The 18612-nt window shown below is 39.3% G+C and overlaps 1 protein-coding gene across 3 annotated transcripts; it reads right to left on the bottom strand.

The window, feature by feature from the left end:
* Positions 1–650: 650 nt before the first annotated feature.
* Positions 651–16897, bottom strand: LOC114155101 (TNF receptor-associated factor 2-like). 3 transcript variants are annotated; one of them, XM_028034797.1, is made up of 11 exons: positions 16192–16895; positions 14348–14426; positions 13243–13341; positions 12636–12797; positions 11888–11962; positions 11685–11759; positions 8382–8864; positions 7888–8065; positions 7643–7791; positions 6114–6339; positions 651–1159 (listed from the first exon to the last, which is right to left on the bottom strand). In XM_028034797.1, exons 1-10 carry the CDS (start codon positions 16377–16379, stop codon positions 6121–6123), a joined length of 1707 nt encoding a protein of 568 aa, XP_027890598.1. In that variant the 5' UTR covers positions 16380–16895; the 3' UTR covers positions 651–1159; positions 6114–6120. The 3 variants fall into 3 exon arrangements, with proteins under 3 accessions (XP_027890598.1, XP_027890596.1, XP_027890599.1); XM_028034795.1 differs by having other exon boundaries at positions 651–6339; XM_028034798.1 differs by lacking the exon at positions 11685–11759 and having other exon boundaries at positions 651–6339; positions 16192–16897.
* Between the last annotated feature and the right edge of the window lie 1715 nt (positions 16898–18612).

An 18612-nucleotide genomic window follows, 5' to 3' on the forward strand; every position in this document is an offset into this window, starting at 1 on the left:
TTTGGGTTCCCATGTCCTCTGCTGGTTCTGGTCCACTGGGTTTTCTGAACTCCACAGTCAGTTCAGCTTCTAGCAGGAAGTTTCAGAACACTTCCTGCTTCCCTCTGCTGACCAGCTGGATGGAGAGGCTGATTTGATTTCCATCTGGACTTGGTGCCGACCCACACTGACTACGGTACCAAAAGCTGGTCCAATGATCATGGTGTTATTGTGTTTGATTGGTCAACAACCTCCTCTGACATTTAACCCCACAGAGAATCTCTGAGCTGTTGTTAAGAGGAAGATGATAGACAGCAGACCAACAGTGCAGTAGACCTGCAGGCAGCTGTCAAAGCAAGCTGGGCTCCAGAACCTCAGGAGAACCACAGGCGGATCTCCTCCATGCTATGCTGCACCGATGCAGTAATTCATCCGTTCATTCAGCCACAACCAAGTATTGAGTACTTTTCACTAGGGCCACATTTCTGCATTAAAAAAAAGTCTTTTACTCATCTGACATGATGGAGTTGATTTATCACCTGAAATGTATCAGTGAGTGTATAATGGATCCATGTTTCACTGTCTAAAATAAATTAATGTTTCAATGATTTTCCAATTTATTAAAATGGATCGGTCTAAACATCAGGACATTGGAACACAGAGTCTTTGCATGGAGGGCATTTTAAAATCTTTATTAAATCAAAATACAAATATGGAACAAAATTTCCTCTGTACAAAGAGTTAACTAACACATGACTTTCTATCCACAGAATGCAGCAGAAAGAACGAGTACGACTGATATCACCGCTACAGATGAAGGCTCTTCATCCTAATCTCAGCAAGGCCTTTAGAGGAATAACCCAGATCCACAGGAACAGAGGTGGAGGGAAAGCAAAAAGTGACTAGTTTCAGTTTCTGAAGCAGTATTTATCAAAACATTGTTTATTCTGTTGCAGAACAGTGAGGCAGTGTGGCACTTCCTACATGTCAGCGTTGCTGGCCCACGGAAACATCAGCTGGCTCAAACGGAACAGCCGCGCGGTTCTGCCTCTGAGCGGACGAAAGCCTGCATGTGACGTCAGGTGGATGCCGATGAAAAGTGAAGCCCTTTTGTTGTAAATGAACCAGAAGTCCAGGCTCACGTCAGCCGAGCATCTGCTAGTGCTACAACCAGAACACACTGTATAGGCAGGAAGAAAAGGGGCTTCAGTTTGAGGCTGCTGGAACGTGCAAAACGGAGATCACTACACGTGCAAAAACACTCACGAGAAGAGAAACGGAAATGTGTTTCAGAAAGGATCAGAATGCAACAAGCTGAGGTCAGAGCAGAGACGCAGCTTGGCAAGAAAGAGCCGGATGAACTACAACACACTTTCAAACGACCTCAACAGAAAACGTTTCTAATCAATAAATATTATTCATACATTATTTAGATATATTTACTTCTCCGACTGCCCCTCAAGGTTCCCTCTTACTTTGTATCATATACAATAGTGAAATCATATAAAGGACATAAGAACCTGGCCAACGATGTGAACCAGTGGCCAACGTTCTGCATCATGTCTGACTGAAGCCTCTCATGCACAGAGATGGATCAGCGTGTGTTGAGGTCTAAAAACATGCTGGTTCACCAGCCTCACTCTGAACATTCACCACTATCCGGACGCAAAGAAAAACATTCAAGGTCACAAGAGATTTTAGAACATGTTGTAAATTTAAAAAAAAAAAACATAAAAGCAATACAATTCTGAAGGATAAGATGTTCTAAAACCCAATGTTCATAATATACTGTTATGCTTAATCATACAGGAAAGCACATTTAAAAATATTCCAAGATTACAGAACATAAATACAGGCACTTCTTTTTCTAGGAAAGTAGGTCGCTTACAAGGTGGAGAAGACGAGTCGATAATAAGGAAGATAATCAGGTTTCTTTTTCCATTCCTACAGTGCTGCGTAAAACTGGATTTTTCTTCTGGTTTTTGTTTCTCTTAAATGTTTCAGATATGTCTTGCAAATTTTTATACCGGGTAATGATAACCTGATAATCTACAAAATGCAGCTTTCCAAAATTTATTTATTTTTTTATTATGGAAAGAAAAAACAATCCAGAGAAAACTGATCGCTTCATGCAAAAGCTTCTTCACCCCCTTTGTTAATTATGAATCAATAGTGATTAACCACAATGCTTGGCTCATCTCGGTTGCCCTAGCCTCAGCCGAGCCTGACTCACTTTTAAGAATACAATAACAAAAAAAAAAAAAATTACATAAAACTCATCTGACGACATGAAACTTGACAAAGCACCTAAAAAACAACAACAAAACACACCAAGCCCTGATCTAAGGAACTTCAGGGACAAAGACTCTTCTCACAAAAGAAAAAAAAGGAAAAAATCATTCTGACCAAAAGGACTTCTAGAAGAACATCCGGTGGATGTTGAGATCATACATGGTGGTGGCAGTGTGATGCCTGGGGCTGCTTCCTGCTGCTATAGGGTCAGGTCCAAGGTTAGGGTCATGACCTTACGCTCAAGTACACATGGGTTATGCAGCAGAAAAATAACCCAAAGCCCACAAGAAAGTTCAACTTTGCTAAAAAAAAAAATATATATATTATTATTATTATTAATAATAATAATAATAATAATAATAATAATAAATTATTTCAAAGTGGCCTAGTCAAAATTTATATTTAAGTGCCATTTAAAAATCATGAATGGTCCAATGTGGCTGAATGAAAATATTTAACCAAAGATCCTCTGGAGTTTTGCAAAACACTCATTTTCAGTTGAGTCAAACCCATGATGGTTCTAGCTCCGGGGGGTGATTACTTTTCTGGAAAACTGCTTATATGTAATTACTCGGTTTATCTCCATCTGATATTAAGACGCTCTGAAACATGCAAGTGTAACAAAAATAAAAGAAATCAACACCAGAAGACATGTAGTAAGGTGACACACACTTTGACCTCACTGTACGCCCTGATAGCCTCATCAAGAAAAATATATTTGTAGAGATTGGAAACAAGTGTTTCAGCTAGGGGTACACTGATTTATTAGTGCCAATTTCCTTCACTTGGGGAGTTTGGTGATCAGTTGATACTTACATGTGAAGTCAATCTTATCTCATCAGCAAAGGTCTTAAAAATCAGCCACTGTCCTCTTTAGCTCTGCTGTGAGCCATGTTTCAGTGATAGACTGGTCATGTTTGCAAATTTGGAGTTACCTATGGTCACCCTACTGTTACCAACTCAGTGACTCCCTTGCTAAATTTAGCAACATTTCAGACACAAAACATTTCAGCCAACATCGGAATCGGCAGATCAAGCATTTTGAAGATTAGTAATCTGCTGGAAAACTGTCATCGGTGCACCCCTAGTTTCAACTCAACAAAAATCCCATGAAACTATAAATGTTTCCAACTGGAAAGTTGAAACATTCAAATAATACCAGAACTCCATAACATCAATTCATTTCAGCCTGCAGTCTCCATTTGTACTGCATCTCTGAAGTCATCTTTCTGGTTATTTTTGCTTTGATTTGTATTTTCCTGTTGCCTTTTTAGAGAAAGTTTGAATCTTTTACATGTTGTCAATGTCTTCAACTACTTTTTTTAAGGAAGGGATAGTTTCGAGAGAAAGTGTTGGAAGATTATAACGCTGTTACAGACCATCAGCAGTCCATAACTCTCTGTCCACCTTTATTCAGTGTAACCAAAGGCAACAAAATAATAACCAAGGCTTGATTCATACTTCACACCACAGAATTTCTTTCAGAGGAAAGGAACTGGAAAGACACATAGAGAAGAATGTTAGCAGCAGAAGAACTGCAGACAGAACTGATGGGATTCAAGAGACGTTCAACAAATGATTCCTCAAGAACAGCAGAGCCGGACACGGACCAATCGCTGTTATGCAACAGTATGTGAGAAATTCTGACAACACTGTGAGCAAAGCTTATGAGAGAAATATAAAATAAGAATGATGAAATCACCAAATGTTAGATAGTACACAACAGTGAGCGCAACAGCCAATAGTGGTCTGATCTATTGCTTTGACTGTAGACTTTATAATCTGCCTCTCTGTATTGCCAATCATCAGCAATGTTTAAATACATAGTGTATCATTTATAATGCAAAAAAGCTATTCTACAGATGGAATTAAGATGATAAAATCACTTTATGCACCTGATGGGGTATTGGTGCATAGATCGCTGGCACCAAGTGAAGCAGTCAGAAAGAACTGACCAAATCGGATGGATTTCATTGTACAACCAGAACTTTATGTGGCGTCTGGGTGATCAACATGGCAGGTGATGCTCATTTTTTTTCACAATGCGAACCCAAAATATGACACTAACCAGACTCCATCAAGTTCAATTCATTTCGTCTGGCATGTCTGGGATCCATCCTCTGATATTCACTCAGCGTTTCCGCCGCGGCAACTGCCTGCAACATGTCGCTCAAACTGCCACTCGATAAATATGAATTTAGAGGAAATGTTTGAAACGCATTTAAAATGTCATTAAGCATCGGTCACTGGTGCTAAAATATGGAAATACTGTCTGAATAACATTATGGCCTGTACCTCCAATCCACCTATATGATAAATGTAACAGAGTGTATTTTGATTGGATTGAAGATTGTTTATTTGATGGCATTAACCCAAAGGTCTGATAACAATCAGACCTGGGCAGGTATTTTAGAAGTTTTAGTTTTAGCATAAACGTTTTCAGTTTTCCATTTCTCCTTTCAGATGTAGAAGCTCTGATCTCCTTTTCGTTCAAACAATCTATCCAGAATGGACCATCTGGGTGCTTCGTTTGGTGAATAAATTTCTTTGGTTGCTTTTCTCCCAATTGTTTTAAAAGCGTGGCCTATTTTTCCTTGTGCATAGCATGCACACCTGTATTAAACGTGTTACTTAAATAAGTCTGAAGTCCTATTAGATTACACCACCTTCAAAGCAAAGCGCTGATTTCGTGAACATGACTTTTGAAATATGTTGAATGCCAAACTATCAACAAGTCACATCAAAACAGAGAACAAGACCAGCAGGAGAAATGTGCATATGTGGACTCAGACATACAGTAACTATAAACGCATATGAAACTACAAGTGTTTTAGCTCACGTGTTACCAGAACATTATGTTGGCTTTCATTAAGCAAGCAGCATATTAATGCTGAGACTGCAGCGGCTTATTACTGTAACTGCTTCACGATCATCAAACCAACTTAGACCACATAATACAGCTGACAAGTTGTTCATTTTCTCCTCCTTAAAGCTACTGAGTTTGCAAACAAGGCGATGATTACAAAGAGGATCTGACTGAAAGTCTGGATCCAGGAACACCTGTTCCAGAACCACTCGGATCGGCATCTGGGACAAAAGAAATATCTAGATAGTTTTTGGTTTTATTAACTCACATTTTCTTATTTTTAATTAACTCAGACCACTTTCTTTTCAGCTTGACTCACGTGCGGTTATTTTCTCTATTAAACCCTTCAATTAATCCTGAACCAGTTAGTTAAGACGGAAGGAAACTTGTGGAACCAGAAAAACAATCTTGTTGGAAATCGGTGGAACGATCACAGAAGACTTAATGAGTCATTAAAGAAGCTGAATATTTTCAGGGACTTGTGTGTTTGTTAGTTATCTTAGCGGTTAGTAAATTCCCATTTTTTGGGTTATAACTAGTAATAACAAGAGCGTTAACTAGTGTCTACAGGAAAGCTTCCTTTAAACCTTGAAGGTGAGCTCCTTCTGAAGCACCAGGACCTTCAACATGTTCATGAGGGATTAATGAGGCGGGCAGAGTCGGCTTGTTTCACATAGTACACTACACAGTTGTTGGAATGCCTTGGTTAGTAAAAATGCTGTTTAAAGTTCTGCAGTCACTTTGGTGAATAGTCACAACTTTGATGCATAAAAACTCCTTCTGATTGGCAAAACATAGACTGAAGGACTTGAATAGCCAACAAAGAAAAAATTATATCTTGCATATTGTCAACAACAACTGATTCCAAAACCAAACGACAACACCCCCCGAGAAGTGCCGGTTACTGCTAATACAAAGGCTGGTTGATGAACAGGTTAGTCGCAACAAAAGGCAAAGTTGGGATTTCTGCTCTTACGATTTCTCTAGAGCCCAGTGAGGTCAACGATGGCCTTTATGAAGATGGTGTCGTCACGAATGTAGGAGTTTTTGGAGTCCAGCTTAGACAGAGGACAGAAGAGCGGGCAGCCGCTGGCGATGTTCATGTCGCTGACGGGCCTCTGGAAAGACGAAGATGAGATGTCGGGCCGGAAGGCATCGATTATGTGCTCCCTGTTGTTCTGGTCAAGCAGCATGAGGGTAACCTACACAGATGGTACAAGTATTACCCAACAGCAGCTTCAACAGGGAACCTGGAGCTGAGGCAGCTTTTGTTTCATTGTTTGCAGGCTGGTATTAGAGATTAGTGCAGCAGAGATTTGGACTACATAAGACTATTCTCTACAGATCAGACTGAACTAACGTTAATAATGCGAATCCCACTAAAAGTGCATTTCTATTACAGGTTTCAGTTTTCTGGGATCTGTTTTTTAACACCTAGACCAAATCAGAATATCAGGGTAAAACCCTCAGGAAACAGCCCTCTTTCAATTTCAGAGCATAATAGAAAACTTATCTGGTCTGTGAAGTAACCTCAGGAGAACAAGAGCCCACAATAGACTTCTCAGTCATTTATTTAGAGCGAAGGCAAAATAAAAATGCTCTGAATGAAAAATTAAGTACATCTCAAGAGTTAACAGCTTGCAGACCTTCCTCTAAAGCTGTGGTATGGAACCTTTTTACATATTTGTTAAAACTGTCACCATGTTGTGGCAGTTTGTAACAGACAGATAATCTGTCTCAGCTATTGCCTGAACTTATGACCATAAAACACTTTAGTGCACAAAGGATTCATGTTCCACCTGTGGTTGCAAACAAGCTCAGGTCTACAGCCCTCCACTATGATGCTTAACACTTGGTGAGACGTGTTTGTCCTGGTTCTGTTTCTAAAAACGTCCACCTTGCCTTCCACCATGTCCAAATACATCTACTTCTGTCTTATTTCTTCAAAGCAAATTGTTCCAGAACAATGTCGTTCATTCAGATGCAACTTAGCAAACATGCATCTTGCTGCCATATTGTTTTTAAAGGAACGAGGCTTTCTCCCGGTAACCCTAGTAAATACAGCTGCACAATGAAAACTGAATTTTATTTGTTGTAACCAGAGGATGAGAAAAGTGCAAATCATGTAGGATGTGTGATTGATAGAAGCGTTAACTGTATGCTGTGGTTGTTACAGTCTGATGAGCGTCTGCTTTGCACCTTACTTTCTTTTGTTCCTCAACAGGGAAAGCTGTCTACTCCTCTATTTAGACTATAAGTAGATTAATATAGTTTTATATCGTACACTCTGTTGTGGTGTTCTCTGTGCTGGATGTATTATAGGCTTTTTAAACATGTCACAAAAGCCTGGAACCAAAGATCAAGCAAATAATTTTGGCCTGTCCAGGCAGCCTGGTTCCAGTCTAGATGGAGAGTCCTACAGCTGGTTTGAATTTATTTGGATTCTGTTCAAAAATGGCAACATGATGTTTAAACTCATAAAAAATTTTTTAAAAAGACTTCTACCTTCTGATTGAAAGGCCACTTAAGGAGTGCGTCGCTGTGTCCTCTCATCACCACAAAGAACAGAGACAGGTGCGTGCCACGGCCCGTCCCGTCACCATTCAGGTAGATTCGTAAGCACATCTTGTAGCCGTATTTACTCGTATAAAATGCTGGAAGACAAGATCAAGCAACTGAGTGAGTGTGAAGATCTTGGTTATTCCAGGCCAGAAGCGCTTGGTGAGAGCATCTCCGGATGGAATGCTGACCGGGAGAGAACATAGCAGGAGCGCGGCCAGCCACGGCATCCTGCCTCTTCTTGGTGAAATCAGAGATCTTCCAGATAAAGACGCCATCGTAGGTGGCTGCAGACATCTCCCTCATCTTCCCCTCCATCTCCACGATGGACAGATCCCTCAGGCTGACCGTCCTTTCCAGCTGACGGACCTGCACCAAAGCACCAGAGGAATAAGACCATTTTAGCTAGATACTTTCAATCCGCTAAATCCAAGGAATACAGCAGACGGGTGAGGGAGGGATCTCTGGAGAAACTTAAAGCAGGGTCAGGTTCTTGAAAGATATTTCAACCCATAATCTGAAAATGGAAAGAGTATGGCACAACTCCATACCAAGACATGACCATGGACCTAAACTGACAGGATATGATGTGGCGTGATGTGGTGTTACTAAGTATGTTATGGTGTTATGGGCTACAATGTGGTGTTACTGGGTATGTAAAGAGGCATCCAGGGCTCATTCATACCTTGTTGCTGAGAATCTCAATCTTGTCCTGGTCCAGTCTGTGCTGGCGGTTGTAGGCTTCCATGGTGGTGCAGGAACGCTCCATCTCCCGGTTCAGGACGCAGACGATGTTTTCAAACGTGTTCACTTTCAGCTCCAGCTCCTGGCAGCGCCGGCTCAGCTCGGCCACCTTGGTCTTCTCGCTCTGGAGCTGCAGCTCCAGGGCGGCACCCATGGCGCTGGGCAGAGGGGTGAAGGACGTGGCCAGGGTGAGAGCGCATGCACCCTGCACGGGAGTGGGGCCGCCCCCGCCCAGCTGGCTCATCTTCAGCTCCAGCTCTCTGAGGGACTGGTGCAGCACCTGGAGCTTCTGGCTGGCCACCTCTAAGGTCTGCGGTTGGAGGCTCTCCAGACTCACCTTGATGCCCATGATGAAATGCAGCAGCAGGTTGAGGTGCTCATACGAACACTGCCGCTCGTGGTCCTGGATCTTCTCCTTCTCCACCTTGGAAACAAAAATAGAAACTGTAAAATTAAGAAAATAAACAGTTTGTCTCTTTAAAGATTTGTATAAAGAAAAAAAGAAGACAGTAAGATTATGTGGCAGACCCGGTTCATAATGAAATACACAATGAATTAAAGGGGCAGTTCTTTGTGTTTTCCAGATATATAGTACAATCAAGTAACTATGTTAACTTCAGTTGTTAAAAAATGCAATAAATATCAAATAGGACTTAAAAGAAAAATGACTTCATAATTTAATGCTTTGAAATTGAATCTCTGTCTCTTTAAGCAACTCCTGCTGTTTCTGAAACTTCGCTGTCAGAAAGTCATCACAACATGGCTCCTCTATTAACCCTTTAACAACATTTTTACCAGAGCTGCTCTGAGACGTAGCTCCCATAATGAGTATAGCAGATGCTCAGTTCCACCAGGTGTTTGCTAACAGCTGCTGGCTAGTCTGAAGGAGCTGAGTGGTGGAGTCACAGGGGAGGACTGCTCTGTGAAGAGGAAGCTTGGAAACTGCAGCTCCGAGGACGAGCTCTAAGCATGTTGTTTGATGAGGTCATAACATTTTAATATTATTACTCAAAAAAGTAGATTTTACCTAAACTTTAAAAAGTTTAATTGTTCTCTTAGACAATTCACAGTCACGATTGTTTTGTAGAACATTCATCAAGCTGAATAAAAACTCACTAGTGTCACATAATTCATGGATCTTAGATCAGGCAGGCTTTATAGTCTGGGTTCCAAACAAAATACAATGAGTTCATGTTAAAGTAAGATTCTAGGAGAAATCAGTTATGAGTTTTAATAGAAAAAAGACTTTTGGTCAGACTAGCTGATTTATCAGAGTTGCTTTCAGAATGTCAGGGACCGACATCATTCAGAGTGGTGGTGGGGGAGCGGAGGGTTGATGAGTCATCATAATTATCAACAGGTACAGACGAAAGGAAAAAACAACAGCTGTAACAATTAGCTAGGAAGCCACAAATCCATGAGGTTTTTTACAAATGACTCATGATCTGATTCAGTCAATAATCTAAGATGGTAGCTGATAAGCTTTGTTCAGTTATCAGAATCAAAGTTTTGATCATTTTATTTTATAATAACTTATTTTATGGCATCTTTGATTATTACACTGAAAAAAATTTTGCTTCTTATTTTTCAACATCTTTCAAAAACTCTAAGTTGTCCTTAACTAAAATGGTGGTTTAAACCACATGACTGGGTGAACAGCACACAGCAGCTTGTTATAAATAAATTTAGTCCCACATTAGAATAAAGAATGGTGGTGAAGCATCATGCTGGGGAGTTCATGCAGCAGCATTCAGCAATGGCTTCAACCAAAGACAGGAAATGCCTTTGATTCATCATGATCACTGAGTGGAATAAAACCAAAACACTATTGATCACTGATTTGTGATCAATACCAAGTTAAAACAGTGACTATGACACCAAATACTGTTTGGATGAAGAGCTTCTTAACACAACAGGTAGTACTAAATATAGTTGGTGTGATTGGTAATCTGATCAGTCCAGTTTTCTCTAACATTCTAAATAAATAGATGGGTTTGACAAGGCCAAAAATATTATTACATAAAATAATAAATAAAAAATTTACGAGTTTCACCGTAAATAAAATATTTGCAAGACAAAAAAAGTTTTAGACCCCTACTGTTTATTTTACCCCTGTTGATTTATGCCAGATAAACCTAAACACATGTAATCCTCCTGGTTGCTGTGAACGAGGTGACCAGTGGTCATTTTCCCATGAATATCTGAGGAAAAGTCCTGGAATCTAAATAATATTCAAGTCATTCAATTAAAATAACAGTTTTCTATTCTTTGTTTTTGGCTACTCATATTGCCCCTTATGGAAATGCCACCCTGGGCAATGAGCCATCTTGCCTATGTCAAAAAAACTGCTGCGTCATTGTCACATTGCATAAAGAGCAGCTTTAAAGCCAACAGTGCAAGATTTAGCAGACATGTAGCAACTACGGAAGACTAAAAGGGACAACATTAATAAATACATCATTCAATCATTATAATAACCATTTATATGGCAATCAATTTAACAAACATGTCATTAAATTGTTAAAATCCAAACTTACACTAGCTTATGCAGATATTTAAATGTGTATTCAGTTATTTCACGTCTCCTGTTCCTGCAGGGTTATGATGAAATAATTCTCTGTGCCCAGCCTATCAAAGTCGAGGGCTGGGGCTATAGGCATATCGCTAAGCCATGAAGCAGAAGTTAGCTTTGGTTTGCAGCTTCTGATTCAAGAAATGGCTAAAGGGCAATTCCACCTAATTTTACACTACATTGAGCATCTTTAATACGCCCTTGAATGTGATAGGCAAGTTTAACAGAAAACTATTTCATGATGAAATGGTTCCTGCAGGATCAGGAACCATGACTTAATTAAATACACATTTAATTCATTATTGGCATCGGCTATTGTAAGTTTGCATTTTAATGATTTAATGATATTTTGTCAACATTTATCTAAACATTTGTTTACATCATGGTGCATTTAATTAATATCTTAAGGATGAGTTTATTTTTCTTGATTTTGTCCCTTTTAATCCTCCAGGAGCAACATCTTCTCCAAGAAATGTTTTTCAATAACTTGGCAAACTTACTGAAATAGTCAAAAATGCTACATTTTTAGCTTAAAAATGTTTACCTGGCCTTTTTGCTTGAATATGTCTGAAGTATGATGTATTTCATTTTGCCAAGTTATTAATGATGGAATAGTTATCACAGTAGGCAGTCATGCACATAGAGCAATTTGTGACAAAAGTATCTACTTACAGACGTATCGCAGCCAACAACATGAAATCTGCATGGTGTTTTAAATTTACTGCAGAACTTAATATGGTCCACATACTGTAAAACAAAACAAAAATGAAAGAAGCCAATGGCGTAAAGAATGTCAGAGAGTTTGATCCCAAGCTCAGAGCAGAGAGAGGTTCATCAAACTGAAGAATGGAGGAGAGCGGAAACGGCCAGGATACCTTCTCACGGGGGATCTTTTTCTTTGCACAGCCTTCACAGATCATTGGATACTTGGGGCAGATTTCATCATGAGCCTAAAACGACACCACACATCAGTTCACAACATTTGCTGTCAGGAATTACACGCAAAACTCTAATTCGGCAAAATGAGTACTTCCTTTTAAAATGTCACATTCGAAATTCAAGTTTTACTTATTTGCCCTTAGCAAGTCTTTATGAACAACGGCAGATGAAAAGCATTGTTCATTCAAATTTTATATGGAGCCAAAAGAAAAAAAGTTACATGTTTTTAAAGCTGCACAAAACATAATGATATCTTTACTGCATTATTAGTGTGTGCAACATTAACAACTGTAAGAACCACACTTTGCATGTCACTAACATTTTCTCCCGATTGGATGGATTTTCAATGGAATAAATGGCCAAACCAAGTGTAAAATGAACTACGACAAATGATTATGGTCTATGATTTATCTGTGATAGATAATTTACAATATGATCTGTCACAGTCATATGATGATATGACCAATATGATAGTACCTTTATTATGGCATGTCCATGATTCTTCAAAACCATGACTAATCATAGTATTCATTATTCATGAATCCAAACCATGAATAAGTTCAATGAAATGGTTTCAGCTTCCTGGCAGCCCAGTGTTTCTGAGGATGACCGTATTTGGTAACTCCTAGTGCAGGTACACACAAGCAGCGCATCATGAATAGTGTTTAGTTGTTTAATCCTCACCTTGATGTTCTTTAAGAGGAACGGCTCTTTGCAGTATTTGCAGTTAAGTGTCCTCTCTGGACACTCTCGCTCGTTGTGGCGCTCCTGTTCGTTGGCTCTCATCAGCTCTTTGCACGACGGACACATGATGATCATGAAGTCACAGTTGCCCTCATGGCTCGCCTGCAGGGGCCCAAAAGCAGCAGTTTTCTTACCACTTCTTTATTTCCTTCAAAAGTGCATCACAGTTCATGCCTTTGATGTGCTCATGGATCCAAAATGGTGGGAGATTTTAGCTTTGTTGCGTTTAACAAACAGGAAATAAAATAATTCGATTTTTTTTCTATTTGACCACCAATCAGATCAGACCAAAAGCCTCTGTTGACCTCTTGATGACTGATTGGTGCATGTTAATGCAAAGCCTCTGGTAAACTGCTGCTTTATACTGAATTATCAAAATTCCTCATTTTTATAAACACAAACATATTATTTATGAGCTGGGTCTGATGAAATAAATGGATTATTCAAATAGATTTATTTCTTTTTGAAAGGACTAATCTGTCAGAATCCTCAATAAGAGATGAAGGGTGTGGTTGGCCCCAGAGGGAAATAATGCTCTGGGATTTACCTCAAACTCTCTGACGGTTCCAGTCCATGTGCATCCTTCATTAGGACAAACTGCTGCCAAGGCCTCCACCTCTCTCCGAGCTGCGTTGTCTGGGAACGCCTGGACAGGAGAAAACGGCTGTTACCGCTGTGTAGAGTTACAAACTCTGCATCGGTTTACCGATGGACACAACACTGGGAGCTCACTTTTCTCCCCTGGCTCTAATTTCTTCACCACATATAAAGATAGACAACAGAACCAGAGTTGCAGCTTCCGTTTTTTTTATTATTATTATTGTGGCAACAATTACAGAGTAATCAAAAAGTTTTGTAGAACTCAATCCAAGCCGAGCAGCACTGGATTGGAAACCCAGAAAATACTGATACGCTCCTCTGTTGACTCTCAGGGTTGTTTTTATTTTTAGGGTTTTACATCCACATATATTCTGCCTCCCATCAAGAAAATATGGAAAAAGTTCAACACTACAGCAGTTCAACCTTACTACTGATCCTTTTTTTTTTATTTCACCTTTATTTAATCAGAATAAATAGAGATTGAGATTAAAAACCTCTTTTTCAACTGAGTCCTGGCCAAGACGCAGCAACAAATACAATATAGAAAAATTACACAGTTAAAAGAAAATGAAAGGCTATAAAAAGAAAAGAAAAAAACAGCTACCTGTCTTTGAATCGGGTTCAAGAACGTTTAGTTTGGGTGTAAAAGAACTAAACGAGATGAATTCAGTCAATCTCAACATTTCTTGTAGCAAGTTCCAAGGAGAGGGAGCAGAGTGAACGAAAGCCTGATTACCTAATTCAGTCTGAGGAGAAAGAAGCCGCAAATCATGTGAACGAGAAGTATAACACTCAACATTTCTCAGTGTGACTGCAGTACAAATATAGGCCAGCAGGAGTCTAGGCAATCCCTTGTAAATAAAAGTTAACCAATGGGATTCCCTAGCAAACTTAGTCAATGTAACCATAGTGACAGACATGTGTAAGAGCTGAGCTTTTTGATACTAAAACTTAAACTGAGCCTGAAGTTGACCTGCTGTGGTGGTAATCTCAGGTAAGGACCAAATATCTGAAACATTACAGCAAACAAAAGGAAGGTTCAATGTGCTTACACCGCCAGGCTTGAGAATGGAGGTGGGCTCCTCAAACAACTCCTCCTTGATGCATGCACTGCATTTCTGTGGTCCAGAACTAGGAGAGGGAAAATAGATAAACACACAATACTACCGTTTCATCTGCTTTTAACAATCTGTCAATACATCATACTATTTCCACAGGAGAATTACCAAAAAATATAAGAAATAAATAATAATACAAAGTTGTTGTATTTTGACATGCAAAAGCATTCATCTAAAAAGGGCCAATTCATCCTGGCCCTTTTTAGATCGAGGGCCAGGATGAATTAATTTCATATAAATTAACTTGTTAAAATATTAATGAAATGATTCTATTTTTTTTCCATATACAAAGTTTCTGACAGGAACCTTTGCATTTGCGCGTTTCTGGTACAAATGTAAAGCATCATCCGCAAACAGCAGTGATAGATGACAAAGCTGCTTCTCTTGCCCACTGGGGGTTCAGCTGTTGATAAACTCATATGTCTATTTATTCAATAATTTAGCAGCAAAAGTATTTTTTTTTTATTATTGAAAATCTTGCTTACTTTGTATAGTTTTCAATTAAAATGTGATTAAAATAATTAGTTACACACCCTTAAAGAGCCACCACTATTTTTTTCAGATTGCAGATGCAAACTTGTGTTTTAGAATTTCTTTATCTAAATTATCTTTTAGATATACCAACAGAGCTGTAAAGTAAGTGTAATAGGTTTTCCAGCAACTTTGGATCATAATTATCAAAACATTTTAAACTTTAGATTTTGCCATCTCTCTCCAGTTCTTTTTACGAGGTGCACTTTTATTTGATTCTGCACGTAAATGTTTTTGTCATACTGCCAGTAACATTGTTTAACTTTAATATCTTTAGCAACTCGCCGCTTGTCAAGAAATCTTATTAGATACGTCGATTAGAGAGTACTTCAGTAGTGAGTTTATTATTCACCGACTGACATTGACCCAGAATTAGGTACGTTTCCGTTTTTAGTCCTACGGGAGAACTCAAATGAGAACTCTTGTGTTTCTTTATACTCTGATAGTTGTTATTGCAAAGCTGTGACAGCATCTCAACTATATTTAATCACACACTCTGATAATGATTTGTTGACATTTTTCCTTTTTGTGACTAAAAGACAGCAAAGAAAAGGGAAAAGTGCCATTCCGTCCTACACATGCGCACTTTCAGACTGGAAACCGGGTGATCTCATTCTCAGCGCACCGTCACTCCAAAAAGAAAACCAATATGGGATTATTTTTAATTTATTGTATTCAATAAGGAACATATAACGGTATCATTTGAAGTCCCACTGCCGATTTCTTTTCAAGATAAAAATGGAAGCAGTATATGTTACTTCTGGTTAGAGTAAATACGTTATTCCAAATTTAAATAGACAGCCCAAACTCCATTCCAAAAATGCCGAATTTTAAACATTGTACTTGTATTTAAAGCTTTGGTGGGGTATAATTAATGGAATAAAAGAGTCGAACCCTCTGGTATATTCGGCATGCAAAGCGATTTGATAGTGATTTTATTTCCATCACGTCGGGCCAAACTTTTCACCTTTTCCACTTCCAAACCAGCCTCATCAATGAAAACACACAACCAGCTCATCACTCAGGTCGAGATTTTCTCTTGGCTCAGACAGTGTTTGTGAATTAGCCGTACGCCATATCCCCCCTCTAATTCCCTTGACGTTATTCATTTTTAATCCTATAAAGCGCTTCCCGTGATAACCGGCGGAGTAGAGTTAAAACGTGAATTATGTGAATGGAGTCTGGCGGTGGGCTCCACACACTCCAGCTAGCTCCCTCCACTAGCAGCCCCCACACTCACCACTCACCTCACCAGCTTGTTGAAACAGAACGAGCAGAAGCGGTGGCCGCACTGGGCCTGCAGGGGCCTCCGCAGGATTTTCTGACACGAGTTGCACAGATGCTTGTCCTCCAGGTTGTTGGCCAGAATTTTCTTTGGGAAGCCCGGCTTGTTGCCTTCCAGGGAAGATGGTGGAGACGGCTCTTGTGCAGCCATTATTCCCCTTGAACAATATCGGGGGGCTCAGCGGGGTGTGTTCAAGACAACAAACACCGACTGGTGTAGTTTTCGAAATAACCGCCAGCAGTGACTCATTGCTTTTTGGCAAATTTATTAAAACGTGTGTACCTGCTTATGTTTACGAGCCCATAACGACGTCTGCCGCTCACGTGCACGGAGCAGGCGTTTGAGTGAGACGGCAGTGACAGCTGAGGATGCAAGCCCGAGAGAGCCGGAGCATCAGGAGGCACGCTGCGGTGGAGTGGACTGGGCTCAATGGATTGGACCTGAGGAGAGGTGATCATCTCGGAAGCAGTGTCAGTTCTGAGTCTTCAAAGTAAAGGCCTGTTGGAGTGACCTGTTCGAGACTGCGTGGAACATAACTTGTTTCCAATGTATCAGGACATAATGAAAATGATCTGCTATTTGTTATTCGGATCATCTAACCTGTACAAAAACATAACATACTCTAGATTTTTGTTATTTAATAAACTGAAATGAATCCAAAATGCAACATCCATGTATGAAACGCTAGTACAGTAGCTTGTGGAACCACCTTCTGCTCCAATGATCCATAGATTTTCTATCTTATACAATTAAGTTTGCAAACATCCATGTTGAAGAGTTCCTTTAAGATCCTGCCGACACATTTCTATCAGCTTATGGTCCAGACTTTGACTAGGCTACTGTAATTGCTCCAATCTTCTTTTTCAACTATTCTGTTGTGGATTTGCGACAGTGTTTGGGATGTTTGTCCAATGGATGACAGATTTTGTCCAATGGATGACAGATTTTGTCCAATGGATGACAGATTTTGTCCAAGTTTCAGCTGTCAGATATTTGTCTCTAGAATGTTTTGATGCTGCCTATGACTTGAAGATCCTCTATAGCTGTAGAACAAGCTGAAATCATTATGCTTCCAGCATGGTGTTTGTGCTGACATGATGTTTCTTTATTTTAACCAAATTTGGTGCCCTTCATAAATACATTCCTGTTGATTCCCTTTTGGTCAAGGACACTGTATTTGTGGTTGAAAGATGTACTTATTCTTTTTCAAATTCTTTTTGTTTTGTGCTTGTCATTTTATATCTGAATCATCTTCCTCCTCCATCATCCACTGTGTGTTACTTAGCATATCAGGTTACTTGTACCTGACCTGTTTACCATTGCCTTGATATTTTGTTCTCATACGATTGTCTGTCATTGATCTTGTGCCTTTTCTTCAGTTTTACAAGTTCATTTGACAAATTACCGTACCATCCTCGTTGTTAGACTGAATTTAGATCCATCTCCACCACACCACACTGTTGACAATTTCGGGCCAGTAGAGTCAGTTTGTAGATCTTGTTTTTTTTGTCTTGTTCATTTCCCTGTGAAATGCAAGGTTTGGCCATGGACTGACCCTCAGAGGACAGTCACTCATCAAAAGGTTAGCTACACTCTTAACTGGACTGCACTTAAAATCTGGCCTCCACTTTATACCTTGCACATGTACAGAGCTAAATAACTTATATTTTACTGTCATTACTGCACTTTATATTCTATATTTATATTTATATCCATATTTTATACTGTATTTTATTTTATTCTGGAGTAACCTCACAACATTGAAAGCTCAAAAACATTGTCCAGAGCCATATGCAACGAAATTTCGTTCTGTATTCACCCTGTGCATGCAAAATGACAATAAAGTCAGTCTAAGTCTAAGTCTAAGTCTACAGTCTGAAATGTTTTCCTTGTGTGAATATTTTTTTTCCCTGAAAAATGACAGGCATCAAGTAGTTTGGAAATAATCATATAATGCAAGAGTAAAATGTTGATGATCTGTGGTCATTGGTGATGTCTGTTGTCTTTAGCGTACACATATGCGCCACACCAGCAAACTTTGAGGTGGTTATATTGATAATCATGTCAGTTTAATTGGAGGCACCTGTTGTACTTTAAAATTCCCTGGAAACAGAAAAGGTGTGCCTATTTTTCCACGCAGCTTTTTAATTTTGGTTACTATCCCATTTAGGATTAGTACAACTGTTGAAACTATGACAACTACACTGCAAACTTCAGCAGCAGGAGGTCTAGGCATTTTTTGCCTAGACTCTATATATACCTTCATATGAAAATTAAGTCAACAAAATAGCCACAAAAAACACTTACAAATGATTTTTATATCACTGTCTCTTTTAAGAAAACAAAGACAATTTTAAAGTAAAAATGTTCATAGTCTCATCAG

The sequence above is a fragment of the Xiphophorus couchianus genome, chromosome 12, assembly GCF_001444195.1.
Source record: "Xiphophorus couchianus chromosome 12, X_couchianus-1.0, whole genome shotgun sequence".
NCBI lineage: Eukaryota > Metazoa > Chordata > Actinopteri > Cyprinodontiformes > Poeciliidae > Xiphophorus > Xiphophorus couchianus.

Bases quoted from the DNA above. Each gene is read 5' to 3' on its own strand.
- LOC114155101 (XM_028034797.1), bottom strand. From the start codon at position 16,379: ATGGCTGCACAAGAGCCGTCTCCACCATCTTCCCTGGAAGGCAACAAG. The intron at 14,427-16,191 runs GTGAGTGGTGAG...TCCCTCTCCTAG, and splicing joins TGTTTCAACAAGCTGGTGAG to TTCTGGACCACAGAAATGCA. The intron at 13,342-14,347 runs GTAAGCACATTG...TCTCCTGTCCAG, and splicing joins CCATTCTCAAGCCTGGCGGT to GCGTTCCCAGACAACGCAGC.